The 10,997-nt window shown below is 53.6% G+C and overlaps 1 protein-coding gene across 1 annotated transcript in view; it reads right to left on the minus strand.

The window, feature by feature from the left end:
• Positions 1-9,053, minus strand: part of USP10 (ubiquitin specific peptidase 10) — a 44,619-nt gene extending 35,566 nt beyond the window's left edge. The window contains 4 exon segments of the mRNA XM_075326258.1: positions 7,836-8,456; positions 8,459-8,519; positions 8,521-8,807; positions 8,995-9,053. Coding sequence (XP_075182373.1) covers positions 7,836-8,456; positions 8,459-8,519; positions 8,521-8,807; positions 8,995-9,043 — 1,018 coding nt within the window. The 5' untranslated portion in view covers positions 9,044-9,053.
• Between the last annotated feature and the right edge of the window lie 1,944 nt (positions 9,054-10,997).

Here is a 10,997-nt window from a genome sequence, read left to right on the forward strand (position 1 = left end):
ATGTAATCTACTGTATATTACATAGTGTATTACATATTTACAATTTATTACAGTTTTTTGTGTTCTAAAGTTGTATTCCAATAAATATATTTTATGTTCTATCCAAATATCTTGATTATCGTATCATAAAAATTATTAAATGTCTGATGTTCACATACACATATTCATGTACTACAATAAATTTTTCACCTAACTAAGCAATATATGTAGGAGTCGGAGTCGGAGCCGGAGTCGGAGTCGGAGCCGGAGTCGGAGTCGGAGTCGGTGCAAGAGAATTTGAGGAGTCGGAGTCGGAGTCGAAGGTTTGGCTTACCGACTCCACAGCCCTGATATATACACACACATACATACATTATATATACACACACACACATTATATATACATATATATACACACACACACACACACACACACACATCATATATACATATATATACACACACACATTATATATACACACACATTATATATACACACACACACATCATATATACATATATACACACACACATACATTATATATACATATATATATATATATATATATATATATATACACACATACACATGAAGGGAATTTTGTTTACTTACCGTAAATTCCTTTTCTTCTAGCTCCAATTGGGAGACCCAGACAATTGGGTGTATAGGCTATGCCTCCGGAGGCCGCACAAAGTATTACACTCAAAAGTGTTAAGCCCCTCCCCTTCTGCCTATACACCCCCCGTGCTCCCACGGGCTCCTCAGTTTTGGTGCAAAAGCAAGAAGGAGGAAAAAGAATTATAAACTGGTTTAAAGTAACTTCGATCCGAAGGAATATCGGAGAACTGAAACCATTCAACATGAACAACATGTGTACACAAAAAAACAGGGGCGGGCGCTGGGTCTCCCAATTGGAGCTAGAAGAAAAGGAATTTACGGTAAGTAAACAAAATTCCCTTCTTCTTTGTCGCTCTATTGGGAGACCCAGACAATTGGGACGTCCAAAAGCAGTCCCTGGGTGGGTAAAATAATACCTCGTAAGAGAGCCGTAAAACGGCCTCTTCCTACAGGTGGGCAACCGCCGCCTGAAGGACTCGCCTACCTAGGCTGGCATCCGCCGAAGCATAGGTATGCACCTGATAGTGCTTCGTGAAAGTGTGCAGGCTCGACCAGGTAGCCGCCTGACACACCTGTTGAGCCGTAGCCTGGTGCCTCAAAGCCCAGGACGCACCCACGGCTCTGGTAGAATGGGCCTTCAGCCCTGAGGGAACCGGAAGCCCAGCCGAACGGTAAGCTTCGAGAATTGGTTCCTTGATCCACCGAGCCAGGGTTGATTTGGAAGCCTGTGACCCTTTACGCTGGCCAGCGACAAGGACAAAGAGTGCATCCGAGCGGCGCAGGGGCGCCGTACGAGAAATGTAGAGTCTGAGTGCTCTCACCAGATCTAACAAGTGCAAATCCTTTTCACATTGGTGAACTGGATGAGGACAAAAAGAGGGTAAGGAGATATCCTGATTGAGATGAAAGGGGGATACCACCTTAGGGAGAAAATCCGGAACCGGACGCAGAACCACCTTGTCCTGGTGAAACAACAGGAAAGGGGCTTTGCATGACAGCGCTGCTAGCTCAGACACTCTCCGAAGTGAAGTGACTGCTACTAGGAAAATCACTTTCTGCGAAAGGCGTGAGAGAGAAATATCCCTCATTGGCTCGAATGGTGGTTTCTGAAGAGCCATCAGCACCCTGTTCAGATCCCAGGGTTCTAACGGCCGCTTGTAAGGAGGGACGATGTGACAAACCCCCTGCAGGAACGTGCGTACCTGTGGAAGTCTGGCTAGGCGCTTCTGGAAAAACACAGAGAGCGCTGAGACTTGTCCCTTAAGGGAGCCGAGCGACAAACCCTTTTCCAGTCCAGATTGAAGGAAGGACAGAAAAGTGGGCAAGGCAAAGTGCCAGGGAGAAAAACCCTGAGCAGAGCACCACGACAGGAAAATTTTCCACGTCCTGTGGTAGATCTTGGCGGACGTTGGTTTCCTAGCCTGTCTCATAGTGGCAATGACGTCTTGAGATAACCCTGAAGACGCTAGGATCCAGGACTCAATGGCCACACAGTCAGGTTGAGGGCCGCAGAATTCAGATGGAAAAACGGCCCTTGAGATAGCAAGTCTGGTCGGTCTGGTAGTGCCCACGGTTGGCCGACCGTGAGATGCCACAGATCCGGGTACCACGACCGCCTCGGCCAGTCTGGAGCGACGAGGATGACGCGGCGGCAGTCGGCCCTGATCTTGCGTAACACTCTGGGCAACAGTGCCAGCGGAGGAAACACATAAGGGAGCTGAAACTGCGACCAATCCTGAACTAAGGCGTCTGCCGCCAGAGCTCTGGGATCTTGAGACCGTGCCATGAACGCCGGTACCTTGTTGTTGTGCCGGGACGCCATGAGGTCGACGTCCGGCACCCCCCAGCGGCAACAGATCTCCTGAAACACGTCCGGGTGAAGGGACCATTCCCCTGCGTCCATGCCCTGGCGACTGAGATAATCTGCTTCCCAGTTTTCCACGCCTGGGATGTGAACTGCGGATATGGTGGAGGCCGTGGCTTCCACCCACATCAGAATCCGCCGGACTTCCTGGAAGGCTTGCCGACTGCGTGTCCCGCCTTGGTGGTTGATGTATGCCACCGCTGTGGAATTGTCCGACTGAATTCGGATCTGCTTGCCTTCCAGCCACTGCTGGAAAGCTTTCAGGGCAAGATACACTGCCCGTATTTCCAGAACATTGATCTGAAGCGAGGACTCTTGCTGGGTCCACGTACCCTGAGCCCTGTGGTGGAGAAAGACCGCTCCCCACCCTGACAGACTCGCGTCCGTCGTGACCACCTCCCAGGATGGGGGTAGGAAGGATTTCCCCTTCGATAATGAAGTGGGAAGAAGCCACCACCGAAGGGAAGCTTTGGTCGCCTGAGAGAGGGAGACGTTCCTGTCGAGGGACGTCGGCTTCCTGTCCCATTTGCGTAGGATGTCCCATTGAAGAGGACGCAGGTGAAACTGCGCGAAAGGGACTGCCTCCATTGCTGCCACCATCTTCCCCAGGAAGTGCATGAGGCGCCTCAAGGGGTGTGCCTGACCTTGAAGGAGAGATTGCACCCCATTCTGTAGTGAACGCTGCTTGATCAGCGGAAGCTTCACTATCGCTGAGAGGGTATGAAACTCCATGCCAAGATATGTCAGCGATTGGGCCGGTGTCAGATTTGACTTTGGAAAATTGATGATCCACCCGAAACTCTGGAGAGTCTCCAGAGTAGCGTCGAGGCTGTGTTGGCATGCCTCTAGAGAGGGTGCCTTGATCAACAGATCGTCCAAGTACGGGATCACCGAGTGACCCTGAGAGTGGAGGACCGCTACTACAGTAGCCATAACCTTGGTGAAAACCCGTGGGGCTGTTGCCAGGCCGAACGGCAGTGCCACGAACTGCAGGTGTTCGTTTCCTATGGCGAAGCGCAAGAAGCGCTGGTGCTCTGGAGCAATCGGTACGTGGAGATAAGCATCTTTGATATCGATCGATGCAAGGAAATCTCCCTGGGACATTGAGGCGATGACGGAGCGGAGGGATTCCATCCGGAACCGCCTGGTCGTTACGTGTTTGTTGAGAAGTTTCAGGTCCAGACAGGACGGAAAGACCCGTCCTTGCTTTGGGACCACAAACAAGTTGGAGTAAAAACCGTGGCCCTGTTGCTGAAGAGGAACAGGGACCACCACTCCTTCTGCCTTCAGAGTGCCCAGCGCCTGCAGAAGAGCCTCGGCTCGCTCGGGAGGCGGGGATGACCTGAAGAATCGAGTCGGGGGACGAGAGGTGAACTCTATCTCGTAACCGTGAGACAGAATGTCTCTCACCCAACGGTCTTTTACCCGTGGCAGCCAGGTGTCGCAAAAGCGGGAGAGCCTGCCACCGACCGAGGATGCGGAGTGAGGATGCCGAAAGTCATGAGGAAGCCGCTTTGGTAGCGGCACCTCCGGTGGCCTTTTTAGGACGTGACTTAGACCGCCATGCGTCAGAGTTCCTTTGATCTTTCTGAGGCCTTTTGGACGAGGAGAATTGGGACCTGCCCGCGCCCCGAAAGGACCGAAACCTCGACTGCCCCCTCCTCTGTTGGGGTATGTTCGGTTTGGGCTGGGGTAAGGATGTATCCTTTTCCCTTGGATTGTTTGATGATTTCATCCAAACGCTCGCCAAACAATCGGTCGCCAGAAATTGGCAAACTGGTTAAGCGCTTTTTGGAAACAGAATCTGCCTTCCATTCCCGTAGCCACAAGGCCCTGCGGAGTACCACCGAATTGGCGGCTGCAACCGCCGTACGGCTCGCAGAGTCCAGGACAGCATTAATAGCGTAAGACGCAAATGCCGACGTCTGAGTGGTTATGGACGCCACCTGTGGCGCGGCCGTGCATGTGGCTGCTTCAATATGCGCTTGACCTGCTGAGATAGCTTGCAGCGCCCATACGGCTGCGAATGCTGGAGCAAAAGACGCGCCGATAGCTTCATAGATGGATTTCAACCAGAGCTCCATCTGCCTGTCAGTGGCATCTTTGAGTGAAGCCCCATCTTCCACTGCAAGTATGGATCTAGCCGCCAGTCTGGAGATTGGAGGATCCACCTTGGGACACTGAGTCCAACCTTTAACCACGTCAGGGGGAAAAGGATAACGTGTATCCTTAAGGCGCTTAGAGAAACGCTTATCTGGACAATCATGGTCATTCTGGACTGCCTCTCTGAAATCAGAGTGGTCCAGAAAACATACTCGGTGTACGCTTGGAAACCTGAAACGGAATTTCTCCTGCTGAGAAGCTGACTCCTCCACTGGAGGAGCTGAGGGAGAAATATCCAACATACGATTGATGGACGCAATAAGGTCGTTCACTATGGCGTCCCCGTCCGGAGTATCAAGATTGAGAGCGGCCTCAGGATCAGAATCCTGATCAGCTGTCTCCGCGTCATCAACCAGAGATTCCCCCCTCTGAGACCCTGAACAATATGATGATGTCGAGGGAAAATCTAAGCGAGCTCGCTTAATCGGTCTGGGGCTGGGGTCTGTGTCAGAACCCCCAGCCTGGGATCTATGAGATACCCCGGGGGGACATTGTTGGTCCAACTGAGGGGGGGCCAGGGAACAAAGATTCAACAGAGTTCCTGTGCTGAGATACCGGCCTGGCCTGCAAGGCTTCTAGTATCTTAGCCATAGTCTCAGAGAGTTTTTGCAAACTCCGTCCCCGTCACCTGAACAGTGTCAGCAGGTGGCTCCCCCTGGGCCCCTCTTAGCAGAGGCTCTGGCTGAGTAAGTGCCACAGGGGCCGAACAGTGCACACAATGAGGGTCAGTGGAACCTGCCGGTAGCGGGGTCGTACATGCGGCGCAGGCAACATAATAAGCCTGTGTTTTGGCACCCCTGCCTTTCGTGGGCGCCATGCTATTATCTTCCCTGAGTAACACAATAGGGTATATAGCCAGAAATCAACTGTGCACCATACAGTGTAAAACATATATACCATAAACATATAATGTTACACTACTGCACAATGGGGCTAGCACCACAGGTGCTGCTTACCACCCGCTTAAAGCGGTTGTGAGGCCACCAGAGTCCCTGCCTGGGTCTCCCAGATTTTGTCCCCCTCTGCAGCGTCCGAGGAGCTGACAGGAATGCGTCCTGAGGAGAGGAGGGAGCCGTGGGCGTGACCCAGAAAGTGCGGGAACTGGTGCCTGCACTGTGCACAGTGAGGGGAGTGGAGTATGCAAAGCATGCTCCAGCCCTCAGTGCTGCTCGTTCTGTGCAGCGTCCCGCCCTTCCCCTGCCTGTCAGGGCTGTGGGCGGGAGGAAAGGAAACTAGGCCGCAAAAAGCCGGGGACTCTAGTAATAAACGCGGCAGCCGTAAAAGCGCGGCCGGCGTGGAAGTCCCCGGCGCACTACAAGTCCCAGCCGCGCCGCAGTGTTTCCATGGCAGCGGCGGTCAGTGCGGCAGTCCCTATACATAAACACCCTCAGCAACGCTGAGTGTGTAATGGCACATATTAACCCGGTCAGCGCCGCGGTCCCCGGTGCACTAGCACACCCAGCAAAGCTGGAGTGTTGCTGTGCGCGGTCCCCACGGGATACAGAGTACCTCCAAGTAGCAGGGCCATGTCCCTGAACGATACCCGGCTCCTATCCAGCAGGCTCCACAGGAGTTGTGGATGAAGCACGGTCTCAGTGCCTGGAGACCGATAGGATCCCACTTCACCAGAGCCCTGAGGGGGATGGGGAAGGAAAGCAGCATGTGGGCTCCAGCCTCCGTACCCGCAATGGATACCTCAACCTTACAACAACGCCGACAAGAGTGGGGTGAGAAGGGAGCATGCTGGGGGCTCTATATGGGCCCACTTTTCTCCATCCGACCTAGTCAGCAGCTGCTGCTGACCAATCTGTGGAGCTGTGCGTGCGTGTCTGACCTCCTTCGCACAAAGCAAAAAACTGAGGAGCCCGTGGGAGCACGGGGGGTGTATAGGCAGAAGGGGAGGGGCTTAACACTTTTAAGTGTAATACTTTGTGCGGCCTCCGGAGGCAGTGCTATACACCCAATTGTCTGGGTCTCCCAATAGAGCGACAAAGAAATATACACACACATACATTATATATACATATATATACACATACATATATATATATATACACACACACATACATATATATACATATATATACACACATACATTATATACATATATATATACACACACACACACATACATATACACACACACACACACACACACACACACACACACACAGTACAGATCAAAAGTTTTGACACACCATCTCATTCAAAGAGTTTTCTTTCTTTTCATGACTCTGAACATTGTAGATTCACATTGAAGGCATCAAAACTATGAATTATCACATGTGGAATGAAAGACTTAACAAAAAAGTGTGACACAACTGACAATCTGTCTTATATTCTAGGTTCTTCACAGTCGCCGCCTTTTGCTTTGATTCCTGCTTTGCACACTCTTGCATTGTCTTGTCACCGGAAATGGTCTTCACTTCACAGGTGCGCCCTGTCAGGGTTAATAAGTGGGATTTCTTGCCTTATAATGGGGTTGGGACCATCAGTTGTGTGGTGCAGATGTCTGGTGGACACAGCTGATTGTCCTACTGAATACACTGTTAGAATTTGTATTATGGCAAGAAAAAAGCAGCTAAGTAACGAAAAACGAGCGGCCATCATTACATTAAGAAATGAAGGTCAGGCAGTCCCAAACACCCCTCCAGGCTGTGTAAGGGCTATGTGACTAAGAAGGAGAGTGATGGGGGCTACACCAGATGACCTGGCCTCCACAGTCACCAGACCTGAACCCAATCGAGATGGTTTGGGGTGAGCTGGACCCAGAGTGAAGGCAAAAGGGCCACAAGTGCGAAGCATCTCTGGGAACTTCTTCAAGACTGTTAGAGACCATTTCCGGTGACTGAAGATCATCAAGAGAATGCCAAGAGTGTGCAAAGCAGGAATCACAGCAAAAGGCGGCGACTGTGAAGAACCTAGAATATAAGCTATATTGTCAGTTGTGTCACACTTGTTTGTTAAGTATTTCACTCCACATGTGATAATTCATAGTTTTGATACCTTCAACGTGAATCTACAATTTTTTAGAGTCCTGAAAATAAAGAAAACTCTTTGAATGAGACGGTGTGTGTCCAAACTTTTGGTCTGTACTCTATTCTATATATATATATATATATATTATATATATATATATATGCATAGTCTGTGGCGCCCCCTTATGGACTCTAATGTGCCCTCGAGCCGCTGCGGATGAACACAATGTACCTGCAATCTTTATGGCTACTGGATCCTCTGAGACAGGGACGGGGCCCTCCTTAAGGTCCGCCGGCTTCTCAGGGGCCGGCGCGGCGGCGGCAGAAGGGGCCGCAGGCTTAGTTTCTACGTAACCCACCAGCGGGGTCGGTGAGGGCTTGGAATTGTGAAAGAGACTAGCCCAAGACTTAGCCGGGGGGTTCCCGGGGGCCAGTGAAGCAGCCTGGATGGCGGCCTGGGACGTGTCCTCTGGCTTCACTGGCTCGGCCTCGGAGTGAATATCCAGCCCATTGGGGGCCGCAGCCTCCTCTGTGGCTTCAAGTGTCTGTCCGTTGGCTAGCTCCAGCTTGTCAGTAGTATCAGAGTCAGCCGGCGGCTGCCCCTCAGCTGTCCTTAGCGGGCTGTCGCGCCCGGTGTCGGAGGCCATGCCTTCCTCAGGCTGCCCAGCAGTCCTGCCATCATCTAGTGCATTGGGTGCAGAGTTGCTGTCGTCACTGACGACCTCCATTGTGAAGTCCTCGGTGGGCTCGGGGCTGTAACAAGTCCTAGGAGAGGCAGACGAGGCCCGGACGTCATCTCCAAGCTCGGGCTCGTCTGTGCCCACACTGCCCGGCCCTGCGGAGGTGGCGTGCCATTCACAAGGGTCTCCGCAGGGACATCGCCGACACCTTCCAGGTAACTGTAGTACCCCGGGGGGTCTTTTCTTCTTCTTCTTCCGCTCTCTCTGTGCAGATGCACCGTCACTGTCTGCGTTGCCGCTGCTGTCGGGGAGCCCAGCGTCCGGGTATTGACCGTCACTGGCGTCGCAGTTGTTTGCCAGGAGGAGCTCGTCGGGACTCTTCTGGGTCGGGCTGCAGGACAGGATGAACTCCGGGGCCTGCGGATTCAGGGTGCTGGAAATACTGTACTCCGCGCTCCCGAGCAGTGCCGCGTCCACGCCCAGCACTTCACCCACCCCAAACTCGATCCTCTGAAAGTCGTCACCTAACAAAGAAAGAAAAACATCAGGAGCCACGAAAAAGTGCAATGGTGCCACCGCATCCATCACCTACCGCCACCGCATCCAACACCTACCGCCACCGCATCAAACACCTACCGCCACCGCATCCATCACCTACAGCCACGTCTACAAGCATCACAGGGTCAGACACGCGAAACCACAGGCACTTACCATCCTGGAGGTCACACGAAGACCGCCGGCCGCAGAAAAGGCCTTTCATTATAAGGAGGCAACTGCGGAGAGAAAGCACAGAGCATAAGACAAAGCACAGAGCTTAAGAGACAAAGCACAGAGCGAAGGACAGACCGCCAATGTGATCCAAAAACGGCCCGAAGGTGGAAGCGACTGCAGAGAGAAAGCACAGAGCATAAGAGACAAAGCACAGAGCGAAGGACAGACCGCCAATGTGATCCAAAAACGTGCGGACGCTGCGCCCCCGACCCGAAGGTGGAAGCGACTGCAGAGAGAAAGCACAGAGCATAAGAGACAAAGCACAGAGCGAAGGACAGACCGCCAATGTGATCCAAAAGTGTGCGGACGCTGCGCCCCCGGCCCGAAGGTGGAAGCGACTGCAGAGAGAAAGCACAGAGCATAAGAGACAAAGCACAGAGCATAAGAGACAAAGCACAGAGCGAAGGACAGACCCCCAATGTGATCCAAAAAGTGTGCGGACGCTGCGCCCCCGGCCCCGAAGGTGAAGCGACTGCAGAGAGAAAGCACAGAGCATAAGAGACAAAGCACAGAGCATAAGAGACAAAGCACAGAGCGAAGGGCAGACCGCCAATGTGATCCAAAAACGTGCGGACGCTGCGCCCCCGGCCCGAAGGTGGAAGCGACTGCAGAGAGAAAGCACAGAGCATAAGAGACAAAGCACAGAGCATAAGAGACAAAGCACAGAGCGAAGGACAGACCCCCAATGTGATCCAAAAGTGTGCGGACGCTGCGCCCCCGGCCCGAAGGAGACCGCTGCCAGAGGCCGAAAAAACGCTCAGTAATAACAACCCGCGAAAATCCGATCCAGGACACTGCAGAAATTGAGTTACAAGTGACGGCACCGGCTGTTCTCACCGGGAACAGAAGACCCAGGGGGAGAATGAACCGCGCAGGGACGTCAATCTGCTGCAGCTCCACAGACGCAGCGCCTCCGGGACGTGTCCACCAACGCCTCGCACCGTCCGCTCCCGCTACAGGGTCACTCACCAAGAATACACACGAAACTGTGCACTACACCCTGCACACTCTGGAAACGCCTGCCATTATAACATCGGGCCGCCGCAGAGACACACCGCCAGGCCATAACATCGCCAGGCTGCCGCAGAGACACACTGCCAGGCCATAACATCACCGGGCTGCAACAGAGACACACCGCCAGGCCATAACATCACCGGGCCGCAACAGAGACACACCGCCAATTCATAACATCGCCGGGCTGCTGCAAAGACACACCGCCAGGCCATAACATCACCAGGCCGCCGCAGAGACACACCGCCAGGCCATAACATCACCAGGCCGCCGCAGAGACACACCGCCAGGCCATAACATCACCAGGCCGCCGCAGAGACACACCGCCAGGCCATAACATCACCAGGCCGCAACAGAGACACACCGCCAGGCCATAACATTGCCGGGCTGCAACAGTTACACACCGCCAGGCCATAACATCACCGGGCCGCAACAGAGACACACCGCCAGGCCATAACATTGCCGCGCCGCCGCAGAGACACACCGCCAAGCCATAACATCGCCGGGCTGCCGCAGAGACACACCGCCAGGCCATAACATCGCCACTCCGCCGCAGAGACACACCGCCAGGCCATAACATCACCGGGCCGCAACAGAGACACACCGCCAGGCCATAACATCACCGGACCGCAACAGAGACACACCGCCAGGCCATAACATCGCCGGCTGCCGAAAGACACACCGCCAAGCCATAACTTCGCCGGGCCGCCGCAGAGACACACCGCCAGGCCATAACATCGCCGGGCTGCCGCAGAGACACCCCGCCAGGCCATAACATCGCCGGGCTGCCGCAGAGGACACACCGCCAGGCCATAACTTTGCCGGGCCGCCGCAGAGACACACCGCCAAGCCATAACATCGCCGGGCCGCCGCAGAGACACACCGCCAGGCCATAACATCGCCGGGCTGCTGCAAAGACACACCGCCAGGCC

Source organism: Anomaloglossus baeobatrachus, chromosome 10, assembly GCF_048569485.1.
Source record: "Anomaloglossus baeobatrachus isolate aAnoBae1 chromosome 10, aAnoBae1.hap1, whole genome shotgun sequence".
In the NCBI taxonomy this organism is placed as follows: Eukaryota; Metazoa; Chordata; class Amphibia; order Anura; family Aromobatidae; genus Anomaloglossus; species Anomaloglossus baeobatrachus.